Consider the following 14,508-nt stretch of genomic DNA (forward strand, 5'->3'; position numbering starts at 1 on the left):
AAAATACCTTCTCTGATACGGAAAGGAAAAGCACTAAATCGTACCAGACGTTCCAAAGCAGGGGCTGTGATATACCCTTTCAGCCATCATCTGTCTCATACTGCAAAACCCCCCTAGTTTAGCTAAGATACACTTAACACAGTTGCAATTAGCCGAATTAAAGACATTTTTGAATCTAGCGTCACCACTGCACAGTACTTACCAAATCCACGTTGGTCGGCATTGTGTCAACTGTTCGACCTCGTGAAATCCTTACTGTCGCAAAATTTATAAACGAAAGCAGCTGTTGTATAGGACTTTCTCTTACGTCTTATCGACAGTATCTAAAAGGCAGGTCGATATGAAGAAGGTATGCAAGGTGGTCTCTGGGGCTTCGATAGCAAAACTAAATTTCTGCCGCTTCCACTGGGCAGGAAACACTCCTTCCACAATGCACCTGGGCTTGGACATAGCACCCAACTTGAAAGTTTTTTTCGGAATTCTGTCCAATCCCAGAGCCTTCTTATTTCCAATGCGTCCATGTATCCTCCATAGTCGATCGAGGATCGAAAAATGCCCTGTTGAACCATTAGATGAAGCCCACTCTCCTCCCGCTGCAGAAAAAGTGTTATACTCATTTTCAATGAGCGCCGCGGGTTGTTATTTTTGCCCGTGTATATTCTCTATTAAAACCCTATATGCACCGCCAACAAGTTTCAAGCACAGCTGAACACAGTAGTCTTCATAAGGTTACTTTGAAGTTGTCGATATTCTTCTTCCAGCTCTTGATGTCCCAAATTTGCTCTTTGGCAAAGCCTAATTGCCCGCGGACACGATGATTTTAACAGCAAGGCTTCCTGGTTCTAACAGTAGTTCAGTTTTATTGGCGTACAAACGTCGTCAAGGCATTGTGGCATCGCATACCTCCGTTATACCCTAACCCATCATTTCCATCGATTCTTCCTTGAAGCTGTGACTTCCTTCTAAGATCCGCGGGGAATGTCTTCTCTTCCTCTCGACAGACCAGCCAACCTGGTGCCTGCCTATTTTACTTCCAGTGTACCATAGGTTCCTCGTTTACCAATGTCGAGAAAGACGGCTTTCTAAAGTGTGAGGATGCAGTGCACATTCACCAGGTAGGTCACCCCTCTGACTGGTACTGAAGTATGTTAAAACAACAAATGAACCTAACCCTCTATCTCGGAAGGTCTTACAGACTTACCAACTGTCCAGCTCCGCAAAGCTTTCGATGAAGTCTTGGCTCTGGGCCAATTGATCGTATTTCGAACGACCATGCGAATTTGGTGCCTTATTCCAAGCGGAATAGAATACTCAGGAATTGATCGAAAGAAAGTGATCGCTGTCATAAGCGTTAACATAGTATATTTCTAAAGTCCAGCAATTTCGTTTTGGGCGATAGACTTATCCTCGGCAAATGTAAACGGTGAAGTGAGCTGTCCCGTAGAACTTTGGCGGAAAGGGACCCAATTTTCGCTTACTTGCTAAATCATATGGTTGTCATTCATTTCAAGGAAGGGTGCGAAATTCAAAAGCCACGCCTCCCAAAAATCTGAGGCAAGGGTAACATTAAGCACTAATCCAGAGAGCCCTAGGAATCATCTTAGAGTCTCTACTGAGGGTCCAGAGAGGTCTAGGAATCACCTTAGAGTCTCTACTGAGGATAGTAAGGGGGAGCATAGCACTGGGGTATATACCAAGGGCATGGAGACGGGCAAAAGTGGTCTTTATTCCAAAAGCGGCTAAAAAGGATCCTTTTCACCCTAAATCTTTCAGACCAATTTGCCTAACATCGTTCGTACTCAAAACGGTGGAGAAGGTCATAGACAACTATTATATATTAAAACTAACATTCTAAAGTGTAGTCTCCCACATCACCGTCAACACACTTACCGGGCAGGACGGTCAACTGAAACTGCTCTGTATCAGTTGGCGGACGTACCATGAGATGCCACAGAAACAAAAGAAATAGCACTGTGCGGGTTTTTGGATATCGAAGGAGCATTCAACAACACATCGCACACAGAGATACAAGAAGATGCCCTGAATACATGTCCACCGTTACGCGACTACTAGACTAAGGGTTACTAGCGCCTGATGCAGGAAGGAAGGGATCAATCCAGCCGAAACCACCATAGTACCATTAACTAGGAGACGTAAGCTTAATCACCTGAGAGTATGGAGTGGCAATCTGGGCAGAAAGAACCGAACTCAATACACAAGCCAGGGAATTACACAAACTCCAAAGACTGGCTTGCGTATCAGTGGGGCAATGAGGACATGCCCAACGGCATCCCTGGATGTCTTTCTGAGATTAACGGCTCTCCTTCTGCACATACAGATGCAGGCAAGGAGAACAATATTCAGGATGGCCAGGAATATCAGTAAGGCGGGGACCTTCCTAAACCGAAGGAAGATTGATATTCTTTCTAGGCGTTATCCCGAACTACCGATATCAAGGGATAACACGACAACGAGGTTTCACTCTGATAAGAAGTTTACAAGACGTTGGAGTAACAGGGTAAACTGGGAGAGGGTGGCTGGGGCATACAACAGCCATAAACCAGCAACTGATTACTTGGTACTCTGACGAATCCCTCAGAGCAGAGGGAGCGGGTGCCGGTGTCATTGGTTCAAGGAAAATGTACTTGGAGCCAATGGGTAGGTACACTAGCATATTCCAGGCGGATATATACGCCATCGACAGATGTGCCTCCTTTAATCTCCAAAGGAACTACAGGGGGCAGAACATAGCTATTCTCACCGATAACCAAGCAGCGATCAAGGCACTTAGGTCCAACCAGGTGAACCCTAAACTGGTATGGGAATGCCTTGAGAGACTGAATACACTCGGCTCGTCCAACAAGGTCTGGATACTCTCGGTTCCAAGTCATGCTGGGTTGGAAGGCAACGAGGCAGCGGACGAACTAGAAAAGAAGGGAGCAATCCAGGATGCTTATTGGGGGATAAGAGCCCATGCGCACAAAAGAACCTCCGAATCATATTAGGAATTCTCACTGGTCATTGTCGGCTAAACTATCACCTAGGGAAGCCGGGCCTGGTCAGCTACGCAGATGATGTTGCAGCGCTTGTTGCTGGACGCACTGTCGAACAGGCGCAAAGCAGACTCGGCATATTGATGCGACGAGTAAGCGGATGGATGACTACTCATGGTTTCAACCTTGCACTGGAAAAAACCGAAGTAGTCATCCTGACTAAAAAGAGAATTCCGACCCTGCGTCCCATATCGTTCGGCGAGTCGATAATCAAGTCAAAATCAGCGGTAAAGTACCTCGGGTTGACTCTTGACTCAAAGATGAGCTTTTCTGAGCAAATCCAAGTAGCAGCGAACAAGGCTGCGGCTGAAGTTTTGGCGTTAAGTAGGCTAATGGCAAACATTGGGGGTCCTACGTCTAGTAGGCGACGTCTCCTGATGAGTTCAACGCAGTCTGTCCTCCTCTGCGGTGCAGGGGTATGGGCTGGCGCTCTTAAAAAGGAGGTATATCGTAAACGCCTCGCGCAATAACAGAGACGGGGAGCTGGCGTCTGCGTACCGTACTGTCTCTGAACCGGCCGTGATGGTGATCGCGGGAGTGATCCCCGTTGCCCTTCTTGCTAGGGAGCGTCAGGCCATATATGATACAAGCGCAAGGGGGATGAGCCAAGGGAGGTGGTTGCTCGCGAAGAACAGCAACACACTCTAGACGAGTGGCAGCTCTCTTGGCAAAAAGAAACTAGAGGCAGATGGACTGCGCGGCTCATCGTCAACTTACATGGTGAGACTGACTATTTCCTTACCCAATTTTTAAGTGGGCATGGAGGTTTTCAGTCTTACCTGCACAAGATTGGAAAGGCGCGTTCTCCGGATTGTGTTTTTTGCAATGGAGTTGTGGACGATGCCCACCATACTTTTTTTTCTTGTGAAAGGTGGGATGGGGTTCGTCAGCAGCTCTATTTAAACACAGGGGATCTCTCTCCAGACAACATTGTGGAAGAGATGCTGAGGACTGCTGACAGGTGACAGGTGTTGCCCATTACGTTCGGGCCCTTCTCGTTGCTAAGAAGATAGAACTCGACCGGTGGAAGAGCCGGATGGCAGGGGGTTCCTTGAACTGACAGTTCCCTTCTTCCTCTCCCCTCCCGTTGGTGGAAGGAATTCCCTGATTTGAAGGCTCCGCAAGGCGGGAGAGTTCGGGAACTAGCCCGAAGTAATGTGACAAACGATTCCAGGCTAGCTCTCTGACGATGGGGAGGTGTTTAGTTGGTAGTCCAACGGCGCACCGAACCGGGAGTCCAACACTGTGTGCATAAATGCATTCACCTACCCTACCCCAAAAAAAAAATCACCTAGGGAAGCTAGGGATATCTACGGACACTGCCTTCAGGTTTTGTGCGGAGTGTGATGAAACCTCTATACACGTCCTGGGACAGTATCCGACACTGCAAAGTAGGTCGAGGCATCTGGGAGAACACTTAATACCAGATGCAAAGTTGAAAGATCTGGAAGTTGAGAATATACTAACATTCCTAAAGGTTATAGACTTGCTTGGGATACTATGATAATAGATAATAGGTAGGTAAGTCCTTTAACAGAATAATATGAGCATGCAATCCCGTAACTCACCTCTGATCCAATCGGTGTTATCTTCACAGCGACTTCGTCCTTCTCTGCGTCATGTGTTAAAACGTCTCCCGAAACTTCGCGGCCGTTATGGGTCAAGAAAACGCGCTGACCCGGATGCAATTGAACTCCAATAATCGATCGGAACCCGGGTCCGATAAGCTCGTGCTCCTGGAATTCCTTGGTCATTGCGTTACGGCGCAACGACTGGGCCGGCGAAATATTGTTCAGAAGCATATATTTGAGCATCCGCCTCTGGGGAAGGCTCAAGTCGGATTCGCACGATTGCGTTTTGAAATCGAAACGGACAACGTACTTAGTGTCGGGCGTTAAGTTTATGCAATTGTTGTTCTCGGGCAGGTTATTGGCGCTCGGTGGCGTCTTAACGTCTTGGATCACGCCCGAATACCAGAGACCGTCTGGACCGGGTGCACAGACTCGCGTGCCAATTATTGAACGTTTTGCTAGACGCTTGCCAGTGGACATTATTTAGTGCGAAAGTAAGGAGATGTTAAAGGAAACAAAAAATAAAGGAAATAAAAGGGAAGAAGTGGCAAAAACTGGATGTAGTTGTTGCGGACAACTTGGGATTGGATCCACTCAGAGGGAATTCACTGAACTGTTGAACGCTATTAACTCTTCAACCGGCGAACAGCACGCTTCTAGCACTACAAACTGTCATAAAATGTCCTTGGGATAGCCATTCAGGGACTTTGGATTTCCCAGATTATTCTCAGTTGCACTGCAACCAGCGGCACTCCACTGACTTATAACGCACAAAAACTGTTTCCCACGGGAATTCACTAACTGAATTTCTGCTGATTACGTTGTCTTCCAAATTAGCGAAATTTTCTAAAAGCACTTTTGAGGGAGCTCTTGAAACACTGTTTTTCCAGATTACGCGGTTTGCGATTGATAGTCTCGTTTGCAGGGGTTTGGTTTGGTTTGGGCGCGGAAATTCAAAATTGTTGCACTTGCTGATGACGTGGCGGGAGCGGATCCCGACAGTTTTACAAAAGTGGTGTAGATCGGGACCAACAGCACTAGGAGCTCTGCAATCAATGACGTCACAAGTTCTATGTGGATCCAGTCCAAATACGACAGAGTTGATGACGACAGCGATGAGGGTGCGAACAACGACGGCAACGGTAACGACAACGGCGACGAGCAACGCGACAACGACGACACGAACTTTTGACTGGCGACCGGACACGGAACTGGCGGACAACGGCGACGACCCTCTACTTCTTGACCGTTTGCTGTCACATTAACAAAATTCGGAACATTGCTGCGCTGAGCGTGACCTTCGACAGTTTTTGGCATGCTACAAATTAACATACTCCCAGGCTTGCGATGTGAGTGGCGAGCGGCAACACTGTCATTCGCGGAATCAAAACAAACGGCGGCTCCCCAGTTCTACGCGCTCAACGGAAACGTTTTATCCAACACTCCGGGACACTGAGGGTTCGAAACGGCAACAACTGAAAGCGGCACTGTCTTTTCCACGGCAAAGTAAAAACCTCCACAGCTCACTGGACACTTTTCACTGATTACTTCGCGCCAAATTTCACACTTTTCCGGCGTCGGGAAGGTTCGCACGATCTCCGGCGTCGGGTCCAGTTCAGATTCTTCCGCGGGCGGAAGTCGCGAACTCGCGCAATTTCATGAATGAAAACAGACGTTTTCCACAACAATTCGCCCGGCTAGTAGCAGCCACTACACAACACTCGCAGTCCCAATCGGAAAAACCAAACAACGGAAGGAAATAAAAAAACGGGCGGCAAAGGCGCGGCGGCTACTCCGCGGGCGGAAGGTTCCGGCGGCCGAGGTTGTCAACGAGCGGCGGAAAATTCACACGCAACCACTTGGGGGTGTTCCTGGGCAAATTTTCTCTGTAATTGCTCGCTGGGCTTTGTCGCTGCCGAGAATCCACGCAAACACCAACAATTCAACCACTTTCTACGCAAATGGACTATCCAAGACTGATTGCCAGCAATTGAATTTCTTTGGCGAGTTTTCTGTTTGAGCGAAGCAACGCCAGGAAATCCCCCGAAATTTGGTTTCTCTCTTAGCCGGTCCCCGCCGTTTCTCCGCTGAAGAGAGCCCGCTCTCGGTCCGGGCGGCGAGCGCGTTCTCTTAGACGAGGAGCTGGCATCGGCTGAGAGCGGCTTTGTTTACATCAAGCGTCCACGAGTGTGGGGAATCAGCTGTGGAAGCCATGAAAGCGGAGCGGTGGCTATGTAGTTGTGGCCTAGTTAGGATCAATGGCCTGGTCCGTCGGAGGGAGCGTGACGGACGACGTTTATTTTCGTGCCATCGCACTCGGCAGCTGAGCAGTGCACGTTGCCAGACCAGCTGATCAACATAAACAAAGGCACAGTTGCTGCAGGGGTGAACCATGTGTGGCGCTGGGAAGTAAATGCCGGGATAGTAAGCATACAGTCAGAGGTGATAATATTCGTTCAACCACATTTCATTTCATCTCAATAACAATTTACTAGAAACAGTTCTCATAATTTTTCCATTACTTTGTGGCGAAGCGAGCAATTTGCATGACGATAATATTCAGTTGTGAACAGTCTGAAAAGAGTTGGCCATGAATTTAAAAAACAATCTTTTGATAGTTAGTCAAGGAAAAGATTCCGAAAAGCTCTCCACGCACTCCGCTTTCCTGTACAGGTATACCTCGACTTATCACACTTCGACTTATATCATTTTTGACCTATAACACTCGAAAAATGAAGGAGCATGCTTCGAGTTAACACGTTTTGGCTTTGACTTATCACACAATTTTTAGCACTATGTGCATATATATTTTTAATTCCACACATTTTCATTGTCGGAGTTTGTCCGCTTAAATAAAAGTGGATTGGACGCAATGTGCATAATATATTCAAAAATATTTCATTTAATTACTGGTCCCATGCTATTAACATAGTATGCTGGTCCTAAGCCCAGGTAAAGGAGGAGGGTTTGAGGCAACGTACTCTGATACAATGTACAGCTTGGTCGAGTTCGATGATTAATTTCAAGGACACATTTGCTTTTAAATGCAAAGATATATATTTCCGGTACGCCGATAAGCCAATCAGTTTTTCTTGTCGTTAGTTTGGTCGACTGGGTTCGAGATTTAAAAAAGTAGTGAGAACCGGGGAATCATCAGAATTTAGATCAAAGAAGATTTGCGCAGATGGTTGGTTTCTTTTCATATTTCTCGTTATGCCAAAGTCAATAAGATCAGGTAATTTACAGCGATTAGTTGGCCAGCATTTTGGATGGCCGCCCGACATTACATCGAGTTTATAGTTTATCGGTACAGCAGCCTGGAGAGTTTTGCCCTCGCCCTCAGTCTCGAACCTCAATGCATGTGTTTGGCATTGAATTCCCCAGCTACAATAAATGTTCTACCAAGCGAATTGAAGAAACTTCTAAACTGTTCTGCAGTGTTGGTAAATCTCAGAGAGCAGAATACACCAGAAATTGTAACAGGATCAACCTGTTCAACATATTGGTTTGCATATAGTCCTTAACAAAATGTTCCATGACGTAATGGTTTGCATGATTTTTAATGATGATTTCTGAACATACATGACCTTTTCAATCAGGGTGCTTAATATAATGGAATTTGCAGCCTATTATCCGAAGGAAGTAATATTTGTCGACGAGATGAGTCTTCAATATAAGGAAGATGTCGATCCCACTGTTGACGAGAAATACTTGTAATTCCACTTTATTTTGGCTAATACCATTCGCATTCCAGTGGCAGATTGCAGCAGAGCTATTGTTTTTTCTTTTGCGAGAATGGTTTGGAGAATCAGCGTCTAGTTTCACATCATTTATTACATTGATGGCGTAAATTGGTTCATACTTTAAATAAGTCGTACCATTATAGATTCTAGATTAGTTGCTGATTTGGTACGCTGTGTTGATTCGGGGCGATTGAATTTCAAGCTGTGTTGAATGTTTGATTTTAAATGGCCCTTTAAGGTTCCCGCAGGTATTACATTTTTGACAGAGTTTGCTTGTCTAATAGGCATTCAGCTGTGGGATAGAGGTCGCCGCATATGACGCATACACTTGGAAGTCTACAATATGATTTGATGGGTCCGAACTCTTAACAAGTAAGTCTTCTTCATTTCATCGGTTTCTCAACTATTATCCTCCGATGTAAAGGGTAACGTAAGTTATAAATGAGATGCACTTCACCTTTGTTGAGTTTCTTAAGTTTCGGTTCCAGCTCCACCTTAAATAGAGGCTCTTTCTCCTCTGAGAGCGCTTCAGGGATTTGAGTCGGGTCAACTTAAGGTTCATTGCCTTTAATTATAACTACTAGCCCTTTACTACTTTTTAGTCGCAATGTGTAGTATTTTTTCCAAATCGTCTTTGGTGGCTTCACATAGTCTCCTTCGCTGTAGACCTGGACTTCTGTCTCGTCAACATTGCCCTTTTTCATTGGAACAACATAGAGGTTGTTCCGTGTAATCTTCTGGGTTAAGAAATTAACTAACGTGGAACTGCTATGCTCACGTAAGTAGATTAACGGAAGCTTGGACATTTTGTATTTTCAGCAAAAATGCCCACTATCTTCATTCTCAGTAAAATGTCCATTGTCTTCCTTGGGAAGGATGCTGAATCTATTCTATCTGTTAGGTTGTTGTTTAGGATCTGCGGGATCCTAAATCCACATCCACGTGATGGTGGACCGGTCTAAATGAGGAGCAACTTACTCCCACGTTTTTTAGTCCATGGATCCCTAGTTTGGAGCGTAGCACCCCAAACATTAAAAATCGAAAAAATCAAAAATTGACTGACGGTTTCGTTCAGGACAGAGGCACAACAACCTAGCTTTCGCCTTAGTCTAGCTTAGACTACAACGACTGGCGTTTTAAGTCCAATATAATTCGCAATCTTGTCGTGTTTTTGCGATGATAAAAGGGAGCGTCTTTCCACCTGTGGGCACTTTCGGTCACGATGCTCCCAGGGCAGAGGTGAGGCAGCGTCTGATGAGTTGCCTCTGCCCTGGATGATATCGTCAGTCAATTTTTGATTTTTTCGATATTCTATCTGTGTTAGCAATTTCCGATTTCTAGATTTTAGCTAATACTAGCACTAGGCTCGGACGATTCTATCTACTTAAATTATAAAGAGCGCTGGTGGTGGTGGCTGATGGTAGGTCAATAGAAGCATCCCTCGTGAACTTCCCGCAACATCAAGCACGTATGCAGAATGGTGCACTTCTGCATGGTATGAACTAGACTGCGTGAGAGTCCCAGGACATCAAGAGATGCCGCGAAGGATTTAGGTACAATACCTCTAGCTAGTAAAATTATAGGAACTACAACCACCCGCTCGAACTGCCAAATTTCTTTGATTTCTCGAGCCATTGGCTCACAATTCACCTTCTTTTCCACGTATTTCCGTTCTATATTGCTATTATGGGGGATAGCAACATCAATAATAAAAAAGGGACGACAGCACTTCAGGCTTATTGTGTGGAACATGGTGATCAGCTAGAACTTGCCGGTCCCAATACATGCTATACGCAGAACTATCAAGTAGTGCTTGCGGCTCATATCGGTAAACCGGGCATATTCCCGTGATCAGCCATTACCTTGCATACAAGTAAGTTTTGATGGATCACGGTGTCATAACAGTCCAGCCAGAAATGAGATGGTCCAACTATAACGCCGAACCACACATTCTGCACTGATTGTTTATCAGCCGCTCTTTCATTATGAGCTTTTATACGCTCGTGTGGTAACCGCGCTGACATGAATGGCACACAAGAATCCCTCCGTCTCGACAAAGAACTCCCTAGCACACAGCCATCTGTTCGACAAATGCAAATCTCATACAAATGGCTGCCAATCACAATTCACGTATTTACCGTGCATCGCCTTCGACTTCCATTCATCGATCCGCTCTTGGTCCGACTTTACCCCACTCAGAGGATTGAAAGATCGATCCTTCAAGTTAAGTAGAGTCAGTCCACAGTCTGCTTTACACACAGCCGAATGCAAGGACTCCCCTGTTCCTTGTTGTAAAAATAAGCGCACAGCGAGTCGACTTGGCGAAGATGTTGTGCCGCCACATCAACCACGTCTCTAACTCCGATGTCGTGAGGCAGGTTCATCCGCTCCACGCAGACTTTAGATGATGTGTTCGGAATTTCGTCACAGTTGTCCGTAGCCACCGCTAGACGTTCTCCAGATCGGTTTCTGTCAGGGTAATATTCCGAATGCATAACGCAGTGAAGGGATAGCGAATACATACAATGCGCTTATTTTATTCTTCCTCGAGAGATGCGATTTCAGTATCGGCTTTACACTTCACGGGAATTCGGATAGCAGAGCTTCCTTCAGATTACCAACTCGAGCATGGGTTTGTAAATATTTGTAAAAGTTTGTCTCCCTCATAGCTTGCATGTGGAGGTCACCAATGCTATGTCCAGCATGCGGTTTGTGATGACCTTTGCGGATGGCTTGGATTCGACACTTGTCTAATCCAAATTTCATCCGAATATCACGTCTGAACATGTCCACTATTCACAACAGACTTCTAAGGTGGTCGTCAGTACCAGCACACAGCTTGATGATCTAAGAACATCAAGTGTGTCAGTTGGCACTTAGCACATAAGCGATATTTTATTGCAAAACCATGCCCTCTAGCATCATTCAGTAACCATGAAAGGAGGTTGAGTGCCATTCAAAACCAAAGGAGACTCAATTACTCCCCCTGGAAGATACCGCTCCGTATACGAATGGACTCTGAGGTATTGTCACCCTCAGATGAACGCACTGCTAAGGTGGTATGCGATTGACTCAATTGGTCGAATATTTAGCTAACTAACAAATTAATTAACTACTGCACAACACTGCTTCCGCCTTAGGGAACTTTCAAGTCAGCAAAGTACTTTTACCAACGCATGTTTTTTACACTCATATAGAATGCCGGTCCCAACCCCAGATGAAGGAGGACCGTTTGAGGCAACGTACTTGGCACTATCCTCAGTAAAACAAAAATAAAATTCTGAGATCAGGGAAAGATATAAATATAGTTGGAGTTGCTCCACTATGCTAAATCCCACCTGATCTCTCATTTAATATCGTTAAAAACAAAAATGATCGTGCTAGAAAGGAATTAGAAGCTTCGGAGAAATGCTAAAGCAATCGCCGAGCGCCTCTGCCTGTCGAGAAATGGGCTGATGCTTTTTTGGTAGCCTACACACTCAATATGGTGTCGGCATTGCCATCTCTGAAAATTTTCCGTAAAGCCATTAAAGAGGTAGAGCGAATTGATGACCGAGTGATGAAGTACGAGCAATCAAGGCGGCCACTTCGCAGTCAGTAGTAGAATTAGGAGTTGTCTCCTGGAGAGGCGTTGACATCGGCCTTGAAAGAGATCATTGTAATATGCAGATAGCTCATCGCTGCACTTACAATTACTGCAGAACTTGTACTTCCCTGGAGAGTGGAAGAAGGGGGTGATCGTTAAGATTCGAAAGAAGAGCCCCGTTTTTAGTGTGACAATTCCCTGCATATGCATGCTCCCTTTCGTCGTAAAGATAATAGCTCAAATAATCCTGGAACGCAGCAAAGAACATCTGAAAAGCTTGGTCCATGCAGAGCAGGCTAGTTTCCGCTCCGGAATTTCCCGCATTGACCACGTCAATACTTCATGGATTATCCTGGAACTGCGCGCGGAGTTTAGATCTTCACTTCATCTACTCTTCATTGGTCTCGAGAAAACTTTCTACATCGTGAGCAGAGAGTGTATCTGGCATGCTCTACCCGGGAGGGGCGTTCCGGGAGAACTAATAGCTATTATCATAACGATTTCATGTGCAGCAATGACATATAATCTTAGAGGAATTTGAGGTTGGAAGCGGTTTCTGCCAGGGTAGCATTTTGTCACAGATATTATTTCTGGATTTGCAAAGAGAGGTAAGTGAAGTTAGATTGAAGATAAACACCAATAAAACTAAGGTCCGCAGTTTGACGGGTCATCACACTCTCCCTATCTGCATCAATGGCGAGAGCATCGAACACGATCAATTTGTATATCTAGTAAGCGTGGTTTCTGCCGACAATGATACCAAACTGGATCTCGCCCGACCCATTAACAGCGTTAGATCCGCTTCCGCAGCCCTGTCTAAAATTTGGAAATGAAGTTATCACAATACCAAGATCAAGTGGGGACTGATCTGCGCTAGTGTTTTTTTTATGTTGCTATATGAAAGTAGCATATGGAAAGTGAACTCCACTGTGCTCAGAAGGCTACAAATTTTTGTCAATACCTGTTTGCTACTTTGAACGATCAACGACACCCCTTGGATCGATAGATGAAACGATGCCAACATCTTTTAGAGCAGAAGAAACTATAATGGTATCGGCTCTGTTCGAGATGGTAGATTTAATCTCTCTTTTTTTTTTTTTGAAGCGGGGAAGCTACTTATTTCGACTGTTTTGGCTTTTCATGATCAGAACTAGAAGTGGAAAAGTAGATAATCGCATGAGCTGCTGCTTTCGATTGGCAAGTCATCAGTTGAAGAACAAGAACAACATTCGTCAAAAAAAATTCCTGTCTCTGTTGCGCGAGATAAACTTTTTCTTATTCTTTATGGTTGCATATTTTTCATTATTCATTATTTTTTTTGTTGTTCTTTGATCGATCAAAAAATGTATTTCCTCCTTAGGAAAACGACTTCCTTTTGCACAAGTACAACTGGAGATAAGTTTGCATTTACAGCTGTAAATATCAAACAATCCGTGGGGCTGTGCTATGGATGTATTAATCTTTTCTTGGTACTTTTTGTTAGTTTCCTGGTCTTGATATGGCTTCATTAAGCCTCTATATCTGCCGTCATAGGCACGAATAAGTTTAGAATTCTTTTTATATTCACAGTTGGCAGCGACACTTTTTGCCGTGTTTCTGAAAATTCGCGAGCTTGCCTTTCAGATATGTCATAAACTGTCGGCTCTTTTGCTGTTTCGTCAGGCTTTAATTCATATTTGATGAATAAATAATTTCTCATAACGTCATTATAAGTTGTTAACCGGGATGCTGGTAACTTCTGCGGCAAACCAAACGATTTCAAATCACGCGAAAGTGGATATTCTCGCATACACATAATATATGCATATTTCCTGCTGTTATTTTCCAATAGTTTTTGTGTATAAAACATTCAATTATGTGACAACTTAAAAAAATTGTCGGACACTGTATCCCTTTTTGAAGCGGTGAAATATCAGTTCACGCCACTTGTCGTATGATGATCCATTATAGAAAAAAAAACTAGTCGAGAGTGAGAGAGTTCAAAAGTTTCTCAAAAATGTCTGGTATCACACCAAAATACAATAAAAAACTGGTAAAACAAACAATACCTCTGAAGTACGGCAAACGAAAGATTTTTGACACTGAAGGAGACTGCATCAAATAAGCTGTGAGCTGAAAATCTACCTGGAACAACGGTTTTGTATTCAATAAACAAGAGTTTCTGGGATTCCCCTTATTCAAAATTCGTATATTGAGTATGGACCCACACATCTACGTTTAAAATTTATCGATAAATCTCCTAGTTTCGATATTGCAGTGATGTAAAAGCAGTGACTGTATCAAATAAGCTGGGAGCCACTGTATGCATTTCGTACGACGGTGTCCGGATTTCACTTTTGCTCACTGTATGCCCACTCGATGTGGTACTGTGCCACCATCAAAACCAAGCCCCAACCCGAGGTATCATTACACAGTGACGTAGGCGAAAATGAGATAATCAGAAAAATTCACCAAGAAAGAGAAAAGACGACGCTGGCGAAGCAACCACGCCGAAGTTCAAAAAGGAACAATGAAAAAGTGCCGGCTTGTGTGGAGTTGGGGAGGGGGACGCCCCG

At 44.7% G+C, this 14,508-nt stretch overlaps 1 protein-coding gene across 2 annotated transcripts in view; it reads right to left on the reverse strand.

Moving 5' to 3' along the window:
- The window catches only part of LOC119660612 (zinc finger protein 704), a 473,444-nt gene extending 468,312 nt beyond the window's left edge, over nucleotides 1-5,132 (reverse strand). For both annotated transcript variants that reach the window (XM_038069306.1, XM_038069305.1), the window contains exon 1: nucleotides 4,622-5,132. In XM_038069306.1, the coding sequence (XP_037925234.1) occupies nucleotides 4,622-5,104 (483 nt within the window). In that variant the 5' untranslated portion in view covers nucleotides 5,105-5,132. The remainder of the gene's footprint in view (nucleotides 1-4,621) is intronic.
- Between the last annotated feature and the right edge of the window lie 9,376 nt (nucleotides 5,133-14,508).

The sequence above is a fragment of the Hermetia illucens genome, chromosome 6 (genome assembly GCF_905115235.1).
Source record: "Hermetia illucens chromosome 6, iHerIll2.2.curated.20191125, whole genome shotgun sequence".
Taxonomy (NCBI): Eukaryota; Metazoa; Arthropoda; class Insecta; order Diptera; family Stratiomyidae; genus Hermetia; species Hermetia illucens.